This window comes from Paramacrobiotus metropolitanus, unplaced genomic scaffold (assembly GCF_019649055.1).
Source record: "Paramacrobiotus metropolitanus isolate TYO unplaced genomic scaffold, Prichtersi_v1.0 Parri_scaffold0000070, whole genome shotgun sequence".
NCBI classification, from domain to species: domain Eukaryota; kingdom Metazoa; phylum Tardigrada; class Eutardigrada; order Parachela; family Macrobiotidae; genus Paramacrobiotus; species Paramacrobiotus metropolitanus.
In genome coordinates, this window is record NW_026570290.1 from 538,095 (window position 1) to 559,223 (window position 21,129).

At 44.4% G+C, this 21,129-nt stretch overlaps 2 protein-coding genes across 2 annotated transcripts; both read right to left on the reverse strand.

Moving 5' to 3' along the window:
- Positions 1-2,261: 2,261 nt before the first annotated feature.
- LOC129594707 (uncharacterized) lies at positions 2,262-4,291 on the reverse strand. The gene is made up of 2 exons (XM_055491483.1): positions 3,765-4,291; positions 2,262-2,670 (listed from the first exon to the last, which is right to left on the reverse strand). Exons 1-2 carry the CDS (start codon positions 4,116-4,118, stop codon positions 2,488-2,490), a joined length of 537 nt encoding a protein of 178 aa, XP_055347458.1. The 5' UTR covers positions 4,119-4,291; the 3' UTR covers positions 2,262-2,487.
- Positions 4,292-10,076: 5,785 nt separating this feature from the next.
- On the reverse strand, positions 10,077-14,322 carry LOC129594641 (uncharacterized protein K02A2.6-like). The gene is made up of 3 exons (XM_055491393.1): positions 12,235-14,322; positions 10,207-12,123; positions 10,077-10,109 (listed from the first exon to the last, which is right to left on the reverse strand). Exons 1-3 carry the CDS (start codon positions 14,320-14,322, stop codon positions 10,077-10,079), a joined length of 4,038 nt encoding a protein of 1,345 aa, XP_055347368.1.
- Between the last annotated feature and the right edge of the window lie 6,807 nt (positions 14,323-21,129).

The following is a 21,129-nucleotide window of genomic DNA, read 5'->3' on the forward strand; positions in this document are numbered from 1 at the left end:
AAACACACATTACTAAGAAGATCGTTTTGGGACAGAACCAACTTTCTAACATTTTTTTCCGATTTTAAAATGAATTTTAAAATTTTTGAAATTCATTTTAAAATTTGAAAAAAATGGTGGAAAGCTGGTTCGGTACCAAAACGATCTTCATAGTAATGTGTGTTTTCGTGCATAATGAGACTTTTGGTACACCTCCGCGCGTTTAAACTTTTGGAATTTTATTTCCTTAATAACTCCTGAACCGGATGTTGCGCGCACAAACGGTTTTTTTGCCTATGTATACGAATCCTTTGGCTAGAAAATGTCATAAAGCAATGCAAAAAAGTGTTTGGGAGTGCGCGACAGCGAAAGTTGCCGTGGATGTATATGAATTTGGTGCTATGTACCGGGCCAAATCCCTTAAAGGGAAGTCAGAAAAAGGTTGCGAAGTGGTTGGTCGGCATCAGCGCTAACCGTATGGAGTGTGGCGTGATCGTTAAACTGTTAACGTGATCGTTAAACTGTGTGGCGTGATCATTAAACGTGAGCTTAAACTGTTTTAATTGCAGACAAAATCAAATTTTTGTACATGCAGATACAGTAAAACCTGGTAACTAAGGAGAAATACACCGTCTGTTAAGCCAATTCCGCATTTGTTAGCGAAGTGTATTTGATTTACAATTTTACACTACGAGGAGGATTGGTGTTGAGTCGGCAGTGAATTTATCGCTTAAAGTTAAGCTGAACACCCAATCCAGTGGTGGTTTTTTTTTAACCGTCAACCGTGGTTGGAATCAACCCCAGTGGACTAGGTGTTCATTTAACTTTAGGCGATAAATTCACTGCCGACTCCACACCAATCCTCCTCGTACTAAACCCAAAAATAGTAAAAATTCTGCTCTACCCCCTCCCGCGGCGGATGTTGTAAGATCATTGTGTCCAGTATATTAAATTACTGCTTCGACAAAGGAATGTGAGCACATGCATTTTGCACTTTGCTTATACAGAGGTAGTTTAACGAAAAACAAATCCAGTGCTCCACTGTTTGCTGTTTTGCTTTTCTATATTAACCAGGTTTTTTGTTAACTTAATTATTTGCGAATCATCCATATAACCAGAATTATTGTCGTGCACGCATGATATCGTTATTTCAAGCTAGTATTTTCGAAGTCAAATCGTTACCCTTTTGTTTGACTGTAATGGTTGATTTTTTAAGGACCCACAGCAAAGTCCGACAACAAATTTTACTTAAATTTCTTAGTCTCTTTGGCGTGGCGGTGCCACTGCGGTCAAGAATGTCAGCGCCGAATGCGGCAAGAAGGAGACACTGTGCCAGAGTGCCGTTTCCTTAGGAAATCAATTACTTTATTACGAGTAGCAAAGATTTGCTTCATTCAGTATTACGTGTTATGGTTCAAGCGCATTTGCTCCCAAAACAGGTCGCTTTTCTAGATGGAACACCAAACGTTATGGGCAGCTGTGGAAGCTGTAGAATGAAATTAACAGTAGGGCGGTTTGCCCATTTGAGCTTTTTCTTCATTTAACATGGGAGTGATGAACTTTATCAAATAATTATGCTAGTATTAAATAGCCTGTCAACGGAATGACAGACGCTCATTATAAAATCTTCGTACGGCGTGACATTATGGTAATCAATATTATCGGGTCGGATTACGTGATAAAGGGCGCGGCTAACATCGGCGTCGCGGATGCTTTAGGGATGTTTAAAAGTGCACCCTTGCGCTACTTGATGCGGATTAAATTTTTAATAACTTTTTACAGTGCCTGTTCAGATAAAAATATGAACAAAACCAGCAGAAACGTGAAAAAAAAATCAATTACCCGTTCACGTTGTAAGGCTAGTTATAACTGGCCTGGCCTTAATCGCAAGAATTTCTCAAAACGCATTGCTCATTCTCTTTATAGTTTTCCTCCTCTCCGAGCTCGTTATCGATTTGATAAGAAATAAAGAATTTTGCAAAAATTGAAAATTCAGATAACCCTATACCTGATTCGTACTGTCTGAGCAATGTGAAATTCGTACTGTCTAAGTGAGAGCGAAACTACCAGTCATTGCGCTACCAGGTTTATGTGAGTACACTCTGTTTTTGTTTTGCAAACCCATGTGTTGTAACTGGCTTGTGCTAATAAATGTGCAGTACACAATAATACTTTTATTGTTTTTTATCAGACAAAAATTTCAGCATCACAATAACCCGTTGCTGTAAACTGCTTTGGTCAGAAGTCGCACCCTGCTAACGCCGTCGTCCGTAGTCCGAGATATTCGTGATAGTCAGTGGGAAAAATGCATGATCAAAAATCACGCATTTTTTGCCTTGTGAATTGTTAAATATCCCATTTTTAGTGCGAAACATTATTCAATACCGCACACAGCATACTCAGTGCGACAGTACCCCATCAGCAGTCATACGTGTCTAAGCTTTTGTACCACCACATTACTGAGTGACATCTGATAACAAATCAAAACCGCACGTGTCCAACTACTAGTCAAATATTCTTGGATGAGGTAGACAATGTAAAATTAAGTTTCCGGCTTGTACGGACCGTAGTGGACGCGTTGATGCTGGGGTTCACTTTCATCCCGCAGTCGCGAAATTTCATTTCCTGGACAGAGCTCATCCATCGTTTGAGCATGGAGCGATATTCTTGATTCATAGTGAAGAAGATTACCTGCAACCAGCAATACATCATCTGTTGACGATTATTCAGAAATTTTACCTCGATTATATGCAAGACTGCCAAAGCGCGGGTTATGGGCTTTGAGCAATTCAGCCCATTTATTGCGTATAAAACGGCAGCAAATTTTCTGCGGAGACACAGTTTCAAGGAAGGGAGGGAGTAGACTTCATAATTTTCGTAAGAAGCGCGGGAAACATCTGCAAAAGGCGAAATTTCGCCGATGAAAACTGAACTCTGGACATTTGTCGAAGACATTTTGCCGGGCGACGTTTCGTCGCGGGACATTTGGTCGGGGGGACGTAACGCCACAAGACATTTTCTAGCTAGGCGATTTCGACGCTGAGACTCTTCGTCTTTGAAACAATTCGTTTGTTGGACCTGATGAAGCAGTCAAGGAAACCAAGGAAAAGCAATCCAGGAAAATCTGAAAATCAAAAAAACATAAGAAACCTAGGAACAACTAAAACAACCTCAGAAATCATAAGACCTGAGAAGACATAAGAAAAAACATAAGAAAGAATAAGAAACACAAAAAAGCAAGGAGTGACAAGAAAAACTTAGATATCTGGCGACCTTGGAAAGCTTTGAAAACAAGTGTACTGAATGTTTTTGCGAATTGTAGCACCATGCGAGACTCGAAACGAACTGTCAGAATCAGACTTCTTGCAGCCAAAGATCACAAAGTGAAAAAGTCGCAAAGCAATATGCCTCAGCCTTGAAATGTTACAGCGTCCGCATGTCCCTGGGTGAAATGTTTCCGGCGAAAAGTTGCGCATTGAATTTAAGTGCGGCGAAATGGCAGGCTCCTAGGTTCGCATGCGGCACCCTGGGCAGATGGGAGTATGTCAGATAACAGATATGTTTTTTTTCGTCCATGAGCGCCCACAATTATGCTGCTTTAAATATCAGGAGCAGAAGGCCGGACGCATCAAAGTATTGAAGTTCATTAGAGATGTCGCCAATACAGTATGTATGCCTTCATTGCCCTGCCACTCTGTGACCAACTGTCGCCGGAAAACACAATGTACGTACTAATTTACAGAGTACAGCGCAAAATTTTTAAACAAGTGCAGAGGTACGATTACCGGATTGCCACCATATCCTAATAGAAAGATGAATCGCAACCACAGAAGCGTGTCCGGGGTTAGACGCGCTAAACCCTTGTCTTCGAAGAGCGTCAATAAAGGCTGCGGATAAAAGCAGACGCAATGCCAGAGTGCCGACACCAACAGGACGAGCGCCAGTTGCAAGGAGCGCCGATACGACGCTGATGTCTGGTTAATTCGGCCCGAAAGCTTTTGCACAGCAACGAATCCAAGCATTAGCGCATAAATACTCCACACCAACGCTAATGGTAGATGTGAGACCAGCGTCTGGTGGATCTTGCGGGCTTCCGGAGTTCGGGGCTTAATACCACAAACATTCGTCGGTGGGATCATTTCAAATCTCAATTCCCGACCGATTATGAGCGGAACAAAATTCGCGGCAGTGACGAGCCAAGTAATAAGGATGAAAATTATGTTTAGGCTTTGCTTAGTCCAATAGGAGCGGAAATGAATGGGAAAGCAGAGTGCGACAAAACGGTTTATGGCCAGGAAGGCCGAGGAATAGTAGCCGGCGGTACGGAATATTGCGAAAGGGGCTTGAATGAAGAAGCAGACTGTTGGGGTGACCTTTGCAGAAACAAACATGATTAGGCGCTATAAGTTAATGACAAGCACAGTAAATTAAATTATCTCGGGAATCGTCTACAAGCCAGGAAAGTGTGCCGGTATGTAGTAGCATACAAATCTGATAGAAAATAAAATTAATGTGCATGAACGGCAAATTTTGCTTTGGCGGACTCTCAAACACATTTTATTGCGTCGCTTTATGACATCCTTTAAGTTATTTATGAGAATGCTTTCTCCGCGCAGTAATTGGTTAGGTAGAGATGGGTGAAATAAAAAATCAAATTGTTTAAATGCGAGATGTGCCCCCAAAGACTTATTATGGACTGATTTTATTCTAATTTTTTGACGTAAACGTGCGAAAAAACAAAAACCGTTATTAGGTGCGCTAAATTACAGTTCTAAAATTGTTTTAAAAATCTCAGAACTGGTCAGAAAGATTGAAAAAAACTGTAAGAACTATCATACTTTTGAAATTTAATTTTACCCGGAACTAACTAGCCGGATTTTGAACGTAGAAACAGTTTCCTTTTTTTGCATAAAATCATTTTGCCACAGACTGTTATGAAGCAACGAAACAAAGTTCTCGACAGTGCGCAGAAGCAAAGCTCCCGTTTCTGTACATGGATTTTGTACCATATACCGCGGCACATTTTCTTAATTTAGCAAAAAAATTTGTTTAGGATGTAGTTTCCAATCTTTTTTCAACAAAAAGCGTTCTGTAGTTTAAACACAACTTAACATTATAATGGTGCTAAAGATTTTAGATGAATTTGTCATTTAACATAAAAGCGTCAGTAACAACTGACACACAACGCACAGTGAATGTCTTACTGGATATTGGGCATAAAGGATCTGCGTGAAGCTAATCGGATTATTGATACAGCACATAACCATTTCCACAGCGGTGGCATGGACGATGAGCAGTCGCGTGCCGCTCCGATCACGTCCACTGTTTCGTTTGGACACTTGCCAGTGTTCCCATACGGCACCCATCAGCAGGATATATGCCGCTCCGCCCAGTCCACAAAACGACATGGAAACACCATACCACCATATTAACTGTTGCTGGTAAATAGTGCCGTTGATTTGGGTTGCGTTTCTGATTGGTTCAGGAAACGATGACCAGTTTCGCTGCACATCAGTGGTAGTCGAATGATTGGCGAGGGACCACCGCTTGTAGTCGTCATAACTTACTAACATTGTCTAGTAAATCCGGTCTGATGGGCTGAGCGAAACATTCGTCCACCATCGATTTTTTGACTGGTGTTTCGTTGGTAAGTGCTGCAGTTCACATGATCACCACACCAAACTCTGCTGTTTTATAAGTCGCAGTTTGTTAATGCAAACATAAGCGTGGATTCTGTGAAAATATCGCACTACCGTGACGCATATTATCCTCCAGCCTGAAGAGGTTGCCAGAAAAATTCCTCTTACATCGCCATATTAATTCTGTTTACCAGGTCATTCTTTTTGTCTTCACCGTTCGCCATACCCAAGTCATACTCTAGGGGCTTTCCTGTATTGCGAATTATACGAACTAAATACAGGTGCGCGAAAGGTTTGGCCATACAGATGATCTTAATCTAACAGCGGGTGGCCTCTTGAGACCGATGTCTCTATGTAAATGTCTAACAAACCGCTGTCGATCACGGTTCTTCGGCAGTATTATGATGTTTTCTAAACACCTGAAAATCACAAATATCTGTGCAAGAGTATTAAACAAATATCCTCGTCAATCTTCTTTTAATGTATCACAGAAGAGCAGCAGAAGGGTGAGGCGGGTGGTGTGACGTCGCAATACCGTTAATTTCTTGCCAATTTTACAGTACTGTAAAATTTCTCGGTGTGCTACGGTACAGTACTGTACAATTGGCAAGAAATTAACGGCATACCGACAATTTGCTGACCGCGATTTTGCTGACCGGCAACTGGCTAACGACTTATTGCTGATCGACAAAATGTTTTCCCGACAATTTGTTGAAAGGACAACTCGGCGATCGACATGTTGCTGAACGACAATTAAAACCGTCACAATTTGCTGAACCCCGACAATCTGTTAACCTAATAAACATAACGAATCGTAAGCAAACATAAGAAAACATATGGCAAACATGTCAAAAATTAAAGAAACAAAAGAATAACATAAAAAAAGTAAGGTAACAAAAATAAAATATAGTAAACAGAATAAATTAAAAAAATATAGGAAGACAAAAGAAAATGTTATAAGAAAACATAAGACAACGCCCAATATAAGAAACAGAGAAGAACAAAAGAAAAACATAAAAACTAAGGCAAGCAAAGAAACCAAGGTGAGCCAAGAAAACCCTATAAAAAACACCCAAAAAGCTAAGAAACCTAGAAACCACACCGATGGGCAAGCTGTCGGTCAACAAAATAATTTTAAGCAAAACGTCGATTCATCGATTAGTTACCTGCCGGTCAGCAGGTTGTGTGAATCAATATGTTGGTCAGCAAATTGCCGGGCAGCAAAACGGATATCAGAGAACTGACGTGCTACCGTGTACGAGAGTGTACGGCGGCGGCGTGCTCACGCAAAATGTACTCACAAATACATTAAAGACACACCGTGCTAACAACACTGTTATTCACAGTCCAGCACCAGGAATAAAATAAACTCCAATGCCCATATCAGTTTCCCAGATGCAGTAGATAAACTGATAACAATTAAATTACGAAATGTAGAATGGTTTTCGACGGATGATGGTCCTCACACAAATAAAAATTACCAGCATTAACGCATTGGCCGTCACGCTTAAGACAAAACAACTAGAGGCAACGCTATCAAGCACATACGATGCTACTGGGGCCTTGCAATACCGTAAGCCGTTCTGTCCCTCCCTTGATACATGTTACGGGACAAAAAGCTCATTAGGGTTCATTCAAAGATCGGATGTCCATTAGGCTTCATGCAAAGAAACGGACTTGATCGGATGTCAAATGGATGTCAAGTTCATTTCTCTGCCGTGGTGTGTTTACAAAGTCAACGTTGCAGTCGATGATGGCTGATTCCTGCAAAAACTCTATATCGTTCGCCATTTTTCAAAAACAAACACATCCGGAACCTGACTGCGTTGACTTGCAACGCCAAGCCCTGCACGAGTAAAAGGCATAATCAGGATTCAGGGAAGTGGCAAGACTGGTGAAAACAAATCCATAATTTAATTTATACAACGCATAACGCTTTATTCTGGCCCATTGTACGGAGCGGAGTGAGGTAGTAATCCGGCCGCAGTCGTTGTAGACGACGCAACTGGATGGGAAAGTGTCCTCATGTTGGCGTGCAGCTATAACGGTTCCGTGGCACAGTAGGTCAATATCCGCATTCCGCACCCTGCATAGGTTATCTGAATAAGTACCGTAAAAACAAAACAAAAACAAAGCGTATCCTATCGGTACCGCGGTATCTTTATCAGCTACCACTACCAGTGCCATGCCTATGTCATCTGCTGCGTCCAAAGCGCCTGGCTGCAGATTATTAGTTTAGTGCGCAAGCGTTGAGTCCTGGTCAAATCCAGTTTTTTGCCTTTGTTTGCCGAATGTTTCCCTAACTGTATAGGTAGTTTAATTGCCTTGTGTACGCAAAGTTTGACGAGAACAATATATAGAAGAGTGATATTATAGGTATGGGATGCTTATCCCACTGGCACGGGCATGCAGTGGACGCATTTTCTCCGGAAAAATTACCTGCTACCAACGATAAACATACAACGTACGCCATGCTATCTGTTTATCGTGGATTTCCGGTTATTTTCACGGAGTAAATACAGTACAGAGGGGTAAGTGTGCGATCAACGATTCCTTCGCCTTAACGGAAATAACACAAAATGTGGTACGTACAGTACAATTATGGATAGCGCTAAATTTCATGTTTACTGTACAGTACATTCGCAGAATCTTTTACTTTGTTCCCGTTCCCGATGGTTCTTTGGCATTATTTTTTTAACCGTCTAGTGCAACTTACACGCGAATATTGCTTTTTTTGTGATTTGTTTGATTATTGAGAACTTACAATGAACACAAGGAACGTCGTACTCACAAAGCCTGAATATCTGCGTATGTGTAAATTGTGACTAAATTAGCTGAGCATCGACTATTGTTAGACAATTAGACTTAAAATTTTGCCTTATCTGTAAATGTAGTGGACAATGTAATTTTCTCTACCCACTGATCTTCATTGCATTACTGAGAATCCGTTTAAGCAAATATCTTGGCGATAATACAACCAAGAGTCATCCAAGCCGGGCACCATGCTGGCAAGCTGTAAGCATCCATTTCAATAATTCTCATCGGCGTTGCAAAACAAAACCGGTTGCAACGCCGCCGGGTTTAATAGGACTGGTAAGAGAGTAGTAATACAGGTACTAACACAACAACGGGTTACATTAGGAAGTGTTACTGTTGATACAGTAAAAATTAACGCTTTGATTCCGTACAACAGATAAGCAAGTCTTACTGGTCATTTCGACGAAAACGTCGTATAACGAACTGGTTTTATAAAATCATTAATGGCAGGTGACATAACTTATTCATTCGACGCGCATCATTGGCAAAATTAATTGTTTCCGGTAAGAGTCCTTCGACACATGTGCGAGGTTGATGTGAGTCGTCAGTGCGCAGTCACTGCGCACCTGGGCGCTTCTTTCTTCGAATCTATCATAACGTCGTCATTTCGTAGAGGATCGCTGGTTCCATAAGGGACTGAAACCATAAGAAATCGTTTCCGTTGCTTAGAGGGAAGTTGACGCGCAACTCCTTCAGATAGTTCCCCTAGTTGTCGATTAGGTGTCATTTTGAGCATGCAAACGGAACATGCAAACGAAGTTAACTTATCCCATGCCAAAAGAGCACGCTAAACATTTAAAGCTAAAACCATTTGAGATGTGCGGCAAATTACCTATTACTGCCGGTTAGAAAGGTCACGATCTTGAAAAGCACTGAGGGTGTGTACGCTCTGTTAAGAGAAATTCCTCATTTGTGCTCGGAATTTGGAGAGCACACTGCTTATTAGTTCCCGAAACGCCAGCCAAAGATCCGACAGGGAAAACAGGAAGATCAGAGGATCCATAACCATCTGGGCACCGAACAAACAAGTTACACCTGAAAATATTGTAACATCTTCCGGTGGTGGGATCACGCTATATATTGCGTAGACCAGTGTGTTCGGCGTCCAACAGATAACGGCACTTATCGTTAACAACGTTAGCAATACAAGGGCCTGCTGCTGCTTTGCTTTGCTGCACCGTTGTACATCGTCACTGGGGCTGTTGTTAGAACCAGCGTTATTCCGCGATACACAGACAACCCCATCAGTAGGGTTTACAGCTTGCACGACAACCGCTCCCAGGCGGCGTCGCTCACGACGGCGAACGCGATGTTTGTGGATGATCAACGGCAACGCCGTAATTTGTATTAACCAGGGTCCCATGTATAAAAGAAAAAGTAGAGACATGTTCCATTCCACCAACATAGGGTAGTTAACGGCGCAGCCATTGGTACGGATGTCCATGCGGTAATAAATGGCATCCAGCATAATTCCCGATAACATCCCTCAAGGGTTTTTGCTGCAGTTTAGTGTACATAATATACTCTCCTTGTCACGACTTTACTTAGTTCTCTGACGTCTTCTTACTAATTATGTAATATCACAACATAACATCCTCGTGTAATATCAAGTATAAATATGTACAACATATCGTTTCTATGCTACAATGACACCTTCCCCAAGTGGGGAACCCACTTCACAAACACAAACAAAAACAGAACTTATTTGCTCATGCAATAACAGCTTGGGAGCTATTCCAGCGTTCGCCCTAGCTGTACGACGCGGTTCCACCGGTTCCGGTTTTGTCTTCTTGGGCTTCGTAGCCTGCGGCTTATTCACGGTGGCATGCTTGGTTTCTACGGGCTTCTGCGGTTGGGAAACCTTCACCGCATCGGGTTGAGCTTTCGGCTGATCAGGTTCCGTTTCAACAGTCTCTGCATCGTTTGCAGTAGACGTTGGCAAGGCTTCAGTGGTCACTTCCGGAAGGTCATTAGCAATGGCAGGCGGTGTTGCTTCCGCGTTGGCTGATGGTGGGATTTCCGCTTCTACCATTTCGTGCATTTCAAGCCAACTTCGTGGTCGCATCTGATTTACATGTCGACGCCACATCAGATCGCCGACTTTGACGTCCCACACCTTTGTGCCGTAACGTCTGACCAACTTTCCGCTTATCCAATCAACTGTGCGGTTCAACCGGTAGTCGCGCACCAGCACCAGCTGGCCGCTGTGGAACTCCTTCGATTTCGTCCGCTTATCGAAATTCTTCTGGTATCGCTCGCGATTGCGCTCTGTCGCGGTTGCCATGACGGGAACCAAAAGGTCCAACGTCGATCGGAGCTTCCGTCCGATAAACAGTTCGGCCGGTGACTGTCCGGTCGTTGCATGTGGCGCACTTCGATAACGCCACAGGAACTGGCGCAACGCATCCGGCAGCGCATGGCAGTCGGCCATCAACTTTGCAACGCCGTCTTTAACGGTCTGCACGTACAGCTCGGCCTGGCCGTTTGACTGCGGGTGACCTGGAGGCGTCCTGGTGTGCTTAATGCCATACTTGCTGCAGAAATCCACAAATTGCTGCGAAGTGAATGGTGTGCCGTTGTCCGACACAACTTCATTGCACACACCGTAACGACTGAACATCGTGAGTAGCGCCTCCATCACTCCTTCCGTCGTTGCGTGCTTCATTTGCACCACTTCGGGCCATTTGAACATTGCGTCTACAACCACGAGCAACATCGTGCCTCGATATGGACCGGCAAAGTCCATGTGATCGCGCTTCCAGGGAGCATCGGGTACCGGCCACTGCGCTAGTGGAACTTTCGCCGTCTCACCCGCGCGCTCGGTGCATATTCGGCAGTCCTTGGCGACTTGCTCGATGTCCCTGTCCATCGATGGCCACCAACAGTAGCCTCGCGCTTCTCCTTTCATTTTCCCGGCGCCCATGTGTGCTGCGTGTAGGTGCTTCAGTATCCTGGGACGATACTTCGCGGGAATAACCGTGCGCGATCCCCAGCACACACAGCCATTCAGCACGCCCAGCTCGTGCTGTACCTTCTTATACGGTCGAATCCGATCGCTTACGGAGTCCGGCCAGCCGCGACTGATGCACTGGCGTACTTCCTGGAGCTCCGCATCGGCAGCCGTTTCCCTTGCGATGTCTTCCACGGACACGGGTATGTTTTCGGCACTTTCCACATGCAGCGCGCTCGCTACGTTGTCCATCCCCAGGTTTGGGTATTTCTCCAGCTGTGTGGAGTGGAGCGGCAGTCGGCTGAGGCCATCCGCTTGACCAAACTCCTCGGTGCGGCGGTACTCTATGGAAAACGTATATCCCATGAGCAACAGCGCCCACCGCTGAAGTCGATTGGCCATGACCACTGGGACACCTTTCCGCTTGCCGAATACGCTCAGTAACGGCTTGTGATCCGTTAACAGCGTAAACTCCCTGCCGGCCACGTACTGATGGAATTTCTTACAGCCGTAGACGAGCGCGAGTGCCTCTTTTTCAATTGGCCCGTAATTCTTTTCCGCCGCTGACAGGCTCTTGGACGCGTGCGCAATCGGCCTTTCCGTTCCGTCGGGAAAACGGTGACACAACACCGCACCCACACCATACTGCGACGCATCCGCTGCCAGCACCAACGGCATTGCGGGATTGAAATGCACCAGGAACGTTGCGTGGACAATTTCTTCCTTGAGTGCTTGAAACTGCTTTGCACACTCCGTCGTCCATTCTCATGGTGCGCCGGACTTTAATAGGCGGTGAAACGGACTGCACTTTGCGGACAAATTCGGTACGAACTTGGCGTAGTGATTTACCATGCCCAGGTATGCACGTAACTCACTGACGTTGGTGGGCATCTTCATATCCACCAGTGCTTTCATGCGATCATGGGAAATATGTCGCCCGCGACGGTCCACCACAAAACCCAAGTATTCGACCGATTCCTGCATGAATCTGCACTTTGACAGTTTCACTCGCAGTCCGTACTTCTCCAGCCGTTCTAACACCGCTTCCAAGTTTCGCTGGTGTTCCTCGTCCGTCTTGCCCGTAACGATAATGTCGTCAATGTACACTGCCACGCCCTCGCAGCCTTGCAGTATGCGCTCAATGATATGTTGGAATATGCTTGGTCCGCTTGCGACTCCAAACGGCAAACGGTTGTACCTGAACAGACCTTTATGCGTGTTGATGACGACAAGCTGCTTACTTTTGTCGTCCAGCTCTATTTGCGCATACGCTTCAGCCAGATCCAGGCTGCTGAACTTGTCACCCCCGTTCAACTTAGCAAACAACTCGTCGGGAGTGGGCAGCGGATAGGTTTGCACGTCGAGCGAGTCATTCAAACCTGTGCTCAGGTCAGCACACGTGCGGATGTCTCCTGCTCGCTTTTGCGTTCCAACAATAGGTGCAGCCCAGTCCGCATGCTCCACAGGCGTGAGTATCTCTCTTTCCACCAAGCGGTCCAGGTCTTTCTCCACTGCGTCCCGATAGGCGAACGGGACCGTTCGTGGCTTACAAAAGACCGGCTTCGCGCCTTCCTTTAGGTAGAGGTGAGCCTTAAACTCTTTGCAGTGCCCAAGTTCCTCGCGAAATACGCTGCTGTGGCGATCCAGGATGCTCTGGACAGTTGCGCGGGCGGTGACCTTTGACACCGAAGACACCTGCAGTTCTTTGAGACTTAAATGACTCAGATCTAGCGCTTTGATCCAGTCACGCCCCAGCACGTCACCTCCACGGTCTACGACGACGACAGGCAGTGACTTCCTTGCTCGGCCATATACCACCGGCATCGTTGCACTTCCGATCACCTGGATCGGATGGCCCGTGAAACTTTGTAGTGGTGTGGCATAAGGCGTCAGCTTCGGCGAGCCGATCTGTCTCCACGTGCTCGCCGTGATGATCGTCACACCTGATCCCGTATCCAACAGCATGGATACACGGGCATGATTCAAGGTAATCGGTACCCGAATCGATCCACCCACTTCTTCCCCGATAGCCAGGACGTCGAAGTCTTCCTGCACTGTCCACGTCCGACGGCCACCGCCGCCTCTGTCGCCCTTCGGCGGAGGCTTGCACGCCTTTGCGACGTGACCTTTCTTGCCGCACTTTCTGCACGTCGCTTCCTTCGCCCAGCAATCCGCCTTCACATGCCCTTTTCCGCCACACGCGTAGCATGCGCCGCTGCTGCCAGCCATCTTGCCACTGTTGCCGTCACCACGCCCAGGCCGAGTACCACCGTTACGTCCCTTCGGATGTGGCTCCGAACGTCCCTTCTGGCCGCCGTCGATCCTCGCCACTTCAGTAGTAGTGGCTGTCCGCTTCAGCTGCGCCAGCTCATACTGCTCTGCGATATTCAGCGCTTTCGCCAGAACATCAATTTCCTTGGTTCGTAAATGGCGCTGCGTCGCTTCATTTTGGACTCCGTTTAGGAAGGCCGCACGCATGTTCCCCTCCAACGCGTCCGCCGGAAAAGAACACAACACGGCCTTCCTCCGCAGCTTATTGGCAAAATCCAAAAGGGTTTCACCAACTTCCTGCTTCAGGAGGAAAAAGTTCGCCCATTCTGTTGACTGCAGTGTCTTCTTTACGTATGCATGCTCGAGATGGGCAATGACTTCATCCAACTTTAGCTCTGCGGGATCTTGTGGAAGACACATGGCAAACAGCATCTCATGTGCTTCCACTCCTAGTGAGTCCAAGAGCAGCCGCTTTTGATCGTCCTCTGTGGTGAGTTCCAGTATTTTAACATAGTTGTTATAACGGGAACGCCATGCTTTCCACACCATGGAGCCTGGCTCGAACTTGAGCAGCGTCGGGGATTCCTTTGCTTTTGCCATAGTAGACGGGCCGGACGTGGTCAACACATTCGTGGTATAATCAATACCAATATCGTCCAGAGACATTCGTTGAATACCACAAAAAAAATGGCCTTCACGCCAAGTTATGTCACGACTTTACTTAGTTCTCTGACGTCTTCTTACTAATTATGTAATATCACAACATAACATCCTCGTGTAATATCAAGTATAAATATGTACAACATATCGTTGCTATGCTACAATGACACTCCTGTAGCATAATATTAGTTTTAGGGTTTTGATCCGGTACATGGCGCCAAATTCGTGTACCTGCACGGAAAATTTTACGTTCGCACACTTCCGAACACTATTTTGCAATGTTTTATGACATTCCGTTGCTTAATGGTTTGTGTACATTGGAGTGAAAACCGTTAATGTCTCATTAGGAACCGATCGGCTTCAGGTAAATGGATTTTAGTATAAACTTGTTTTCACAGAAAACCAGCGTTTTATCATTTTTTTCAAATTTCAAAATACGTTCTGAAATTTAAAGAAAATTTCCATAACACAAATAATGTGATGTACAGTATATAACCACCATTTAAAATGTGTAAATTGCCATTTCAGTAGTGATTGAACATTAACTGCAGCGTTTAGTTAGTTAGTATTGTGCTTGTACAAGCATAAGTGACATAGATATAGTATACTGTACTCTGCACACTGAATAATACTAAAATAATAGTTATTATCTCTTCGTGCACGGGATCACGAAATGTGTATACTTACGCAATGTGTAATTGCAATACAAGTATAGCGTACAAGCTTGTCCGGTATTTTCTGACGAATCAATACAGCGATTTACACAGATTTGCGTGTTACGCCAAACTTCACAATACGGCGCGCCACGCCACACTGTTTAAACACGTAACTTGCATTTGGCTGGCTGGTGGCTTAGTACGCGCCATATAATTTATGAGAATAATAGTAACTGCCTGGCGGAAGGTGGCTAAAAAATGTTCGATGCAGTAAGCGACAAACTAACTGCGGAGCGCATTTAAAGATTTTGATAAACGTAGTGAAGTGGCCATCGTTATAAGCGCAAACTTCGCGCTAGCTGTAACTTTACGTAGGAAATTACCGGACAAGCTTGTACACGCCGTATTACTGTGTATCTGCCAATAATTAGGATCGAAATTAATTCCGATGTCAAAAACATTTTCCCATATCGAGTAAACAAAGTCCACGATAATCAAGTTCACCATGAAGATGTAAAAAGAATTTCGCGCGATGAGATGCTTATTCCAGAGGACAAGACACAGAACCAGTCCGTTGCCTGTCACACTGAGCATGCAAATGACGATGGTCGATACGCCGATTACAATCCCTGCTGTACTGTCGATGATCGGGGAGCTTACATTCATGGCTGTCTGATTTCCATAAAAAGACGAACTCGAAGTGTTATTGGCCATTCTTTCTTGGAAACAATAAGATGCAGAAGATTAGCCTAGTTGCGACAGTGATTCAGCCCGATTCAGCGCAATTCATTGGCCCATAACTGCATATCTGCTTATTCTACGTTCGTCAATAACTGTCGTTACTCCAGTTTAAGCACCGGTCAAAGTTTTCGCGGAAGTTTAATCACCTACTTCGGCGAAAGTCTGCTTTGCGGCTGCAAAATTTTGTCACTACTTACGCACATTTTCACCACTCACCGCACATGGGATTACGGATCTGTGTTTGTGCAGTCACCTGTTGTCTCGCTTAGCCAGATTTCTGGATTACCTAACTGAATTTTTCACTAAATAAGTATATCTCAAAGCTGCAAAAAGAGGAGACTGATAATCTATATACAGCAGCTGACAACCGTGACACCGGATGGGATATTTCGCACTTTTCTATGGGAAAAACGCCGGAGACTATTGCTCAGCAAAGCAGCGCTCTTACGGGATTATCCATTATTTTTCTACTGACACATGATGATATTGTATGGCCTCTTTAATTACAAAACCAGCGCAATGATGCGATAAGCAAACGCAGCATTCACGATACTTCGTTCACTTCTAAGCCGGAATTGTGCTACTTCTCAAATACTTTTGATGCGAATGCGCCGACTGGATTCTTTACAGGATCCATTTCTTTAAGTTTAGGATGAAAAGATATTCCGCTCTTGCGGTATAATGCATCTTGATCTTTTGGAGCTACTTACTATCTGCGTTTTTACGGAAGGGACCGAGCCTGCCAATTTTCGGTGGAGCAGGCTCGGCATTTATAACGTACACTTAACAACTGCGCCTTGTGTAACGAAGCAACCAGGCCCAATCTTTGGCTTGTTTAAAACAATACAAATGCAGTTTCTACTATGCACGTAGTAAATACAAAGTATTATCAAGGAAATATATATATATATATAGATCTATATATATATATATATATAGATCTATATTATGATCGGCCGCCCCGTGGAACGTGGCTAGAAAAAACCGCTAAACAAATTGAATAACCGATTTCACCATTAAACTCAGCATGTTCCAAAAGGGTCCCACATGCATTCCAAAAGTATCCAAAAGTTTCTTTTCCAAAAGTATTCCCTGAGACCATCGCTCGGATGCCGGTACCGGTACAGGCAGCGTTCAAGGTGACCTTGAAAGACTTTCTAAAATATTGTTGCGTGGAGCAATTATTCCAATACAGAGTAGTGTAGTAAGTAATAAAAACTGAATTTTTTTAAAAATAGATTTCAGGACTGAAAAGTGCAAATTTCGTGAAGTTGTATCACGCCGGAAGCCTTTGTAAATTAAAAAGAGGTCTGCCGGTGCCATTCATAGCCGGTGCCGGTTTTAGTGTGCTTTCCGCATGGGAAATTTTGCTTTCGCGCGTTCTTATGCATAATTAAATCGTAAATTTTAAATCGTATAAATTTACGAAGGTATATTTGGAAAGCAAAATAGTGGAAATCATTCTAATTCGGTGAAAACGACCTGCATCTACGTACAACCAGTTACTCATAGTTATATGTTTGCTTGCAAAATTTGGAGAAGATCGATCGGATCGTTTGGATTGGATCTATAATGAGACTTTTGTACCTCAATTCTTTTTAAGCATTTCGAAATTTTCGGCACATTTTAAAATTTTCGGCACACTTTCGTACATGAGGAGAAGACGAAAGCGCATCGTCTGCTCGATGGAAGCGAGTGTAAAACTGCGAGTGTCTGATCAAATTACTGTAATCAAAAACTCTCGGTGCATATGCGCAAAGTTACTGACAAGGGACAAGTTAGTTCGGAATTTGCGATAAGCAAGCGGCCAGTGCCCATGCTATAGATAGCACGACTTGGAGGCACCGCGTCCTGCGTCTGAAAGGGATGCTTGCCTCTTTCGCCTTGCGAAAAACTGCACGCGCGATGGACCGACCACGGGCAGACACAGGACAGACCAATTTTTCCCTCCTTCTGTGTCTCCTCCATTGTTTTACATCGCGTATGCGCATGACCACTACCGGACTCCGCATAGTCACTCCGCATACTTTTTAATTACTTTTTATGGCTCCTGCGCGCGGGTTGAGCGCCTGCTCTCTTGATCGGCGGCTTATCGCAAATCGGGTAGTGTATGACCACGAAGCACGACCACCAAAACTGCCCTGGAATGTTTGCTCCTTGTGTGTGTGCAGTACGAGACTATTGACCAGTCAGCTGAATGAACGGAAATTACAGGAACTGGTGTGAACTGTTCCCAGAAATTAAGACTATGTGAGAACGGAACCGATACCCCTGCTGACTGCTCAGTGCTTGAGGTGCCAAGTGCACAGAATCACACAAAGGGTCACACTTTCCACTGACCAAACCTACACAAGAAACGGGAGACATACTTGACCACAGATCAGGCCTGTTGAGTGAACGGAAGTTACAAGATCACGTAAAACTGTTCGACTTGAGACCGAGGATTAGAATGATTTCTTAGATTTCTAATAAACTATAGCGGATCGAGATTCTTCAACATTGTTAAGATGTTCGATGTATTTGCCGTACCACTGTGACATACAATCTTAGAAAATGGATGCACGGATTATTTAATTTCCACGTAGCTCAAAGGCTGAGAAACCGGTGCATAAAAATTATGTAATTTTTTGCGTGTGCGCACTGATTGTATTATTAATTTCTTCTAATGCATCACAGAAGAGTAGATAGGTGAGGCGTGTGCTAAGCAAATAAAAGCGCTCGCGCATATACGAGAAATTTAATATTACTCGCATTGTACAGCCATATTAATGCAGCGCGCAACTGTGAACATCCCGGGCCGCAACAGGGGCGCGTGTGTGTCAGAGCCGCTCTTTGACAATATACAGTATGCCGAACATCAACCCACGTACTGCGCTAAATGTGGAGAACAAAAACAGCGAAAAAGCGCGAGACCTGCAGGGCTCAGCTAACATCGACAACAGTTATCTCGTTGGTTACGACTTTGTTATTCTTAGCGCTTCCGGGGTCACAGTACCCTGACGGATTCAGTGGAGGATGGTAGAACCCAAATCTATCGGCGATTAGCTGGGTGCAGTAACCGTAGATCAGCGCGGAACCGGCCCACCGGAGTTGGGCCGAGTAGAGCCGATCGAGGACTTCGAGGACGAGGACTGCGCATTCGAGAACTCAAACAAGGCACATAACTGTATGCAAGGAATGCCACGGTACCGTCCAGTATACGGTACCGTGGATGTAATGAAAAGCAGTTGGACCTCTAACGGTTCAGTGCGCTAGATCAGGCTCTCCTTGTGTCCAACAAGGCGGTCGTGGTTGTTCCGCCGATGGAAAAGTTGTGCGAGCTGTAGTGATTCGACAGCTCTTTATACCAAAAGAGAAGGAAGCCTCTTTAGGTATAGTCACATTTTTACGAACAACTATGAGGGAACGTGACCGTTTTTGAAATCGAGTCGTCGAAATCATGATTTCGATGTGATCGGCCTGAGCGGCAATGGCTCCTCCCTAAACCCAAAACCGTTTTTTCGGCGAAAATCATACGGACCTCTTTTGTTAGCCGCTGCCCACTTCCGGTCATCCTGCATCTACCGATCGTACTGTACATATTGTACCCTGCGAAATTACTTATTGTCAATCATTCTCTACTAATTTAACAATAAAAATTAATGCCACCTTGCGTTATGATTTTTTAAAGGCATGATCGTTATTTCGTATGCGGAAAATTGTTGATGGTATTGTTGATGTTTAACATGATGATACTGTTGGTGCTTAAAATCAACAATACAGTTTTCTGCATATAGAAAGTATGCCAATAATATTGGTATAATATATTATGAGGCGCATGCTCCGCGTCCACTCTATAAACTAATCACGCAGCTTGAAGAAAATGTGTCAAACATTGCATATAAAATTTACTACGCAACTAAAATAAATAGACAGTGCACATTACGTGTACTGTGCAGTACAGACCGTTACGGGCGGAAATGCGGCTATGTTACTAGTATGCTAATCGCGCAGTCATTCCCGTCAGAAGGACATCCCAACCAAAAAATTTCGAACGACTATGAGGAAAACGCAGTTCAGTTACCCGACTGGATGGTGTTAACGGAGATGGTGCTAATCGCGATGATTTGCAAATGGGACCGTGAAATTGTGAACTACGGATGACACCACTTCATGCATGCCGCAAGCAGAAATATAATATTTCCTTGGACGTTCAGTTTCCACTTGCCGATTACTGCCACTATTGCACTCAAACTCCTCGCGGACGACAATAATGTCGAAAGACACTTTCGCAGCCAGAACACTTCGAATTAGGATGGATAGCGGGATGTTCTGTGATACGGAAAAAAATCAATCGCAGCGGCGGTTGCGCTATTCGAGAAATAAATGTTCTGTCGTTATAACGCATCGGCGAACGAACGCCGTTTCAGTGTGCCTCTGCGCATAGAAATTCCTTCATGAGAATCGGAAGTGTCGCCGTCCAGACTCAGAAGTTCTTACTCATCTCAGTTAAGGGATCTGCCGGCGTTTTGACCACGAGAAAATCGGTCGGCGTTTGACTACACAAAAGTTCGGTCGGCGTTTTGACCAAGCAAAACTTTGGCCGGCAGGAAATTCTGCCAGCCGAATTTTTGCCTTGGCCGTTAACACCGTACCGTAAACCGTACATTCTGTTCCCTCGACAGATGGATACCTGAAGACAGCCCGTAGGCAAATAAATAAAGAATTACATGTAGGTATGTTAGATCTATCATCTAAGTATTTGTTTAATAACCTTCATGTAGGTATTAACTAAATACATGTACATGTAACTTATCGTTAATTACATGTAACTAAATTAATTAATTACATGTACATGTAACTTCATTACATGTAGGTATATGTTAGATCTATCATCTAAGTATTTGTTTAATAACCTTCAAAATGTGTTGCTCCAGCAGATTCAAGGAAGTCATGCAGTTCCTTTTATGTACAAGTAGACGTACAATACTCGTCTTCCACCTTGTCGTATGCAATGGCTCATTTTTGTAAATTTCAGTATTGCTAATGCATTAACAAAATATTTAGTAACACGTCCGCAACTCAAAAATCATCGAAATAAAGTAAAATGTTTGCAATTAAGGTGGGCGCACATTAGGACGTCGTGAAGGCGTGCTGAGATCAAGCAATCGCTTAATGATCATAGATACATAAATAAACTAGTATGTTAACGTTTCCCTCTACTACCGTACATTAACTACTGCATGGTCAAAATCGGAGCCGTCGCTTTCCAGGAACGATCCGAGAAAATTATGTGACCTGAGTTGTACGAACTCAGCAGTCGTCTGTCAAATTGGGCTTTCGGCTGGTACGGGCTGTGGTGGATGTGTTGGTGCTGGGGCTCACTTTCACACCGGCACCGTAGCATTCCAGGAACACTACTGAATGCATCCATCTC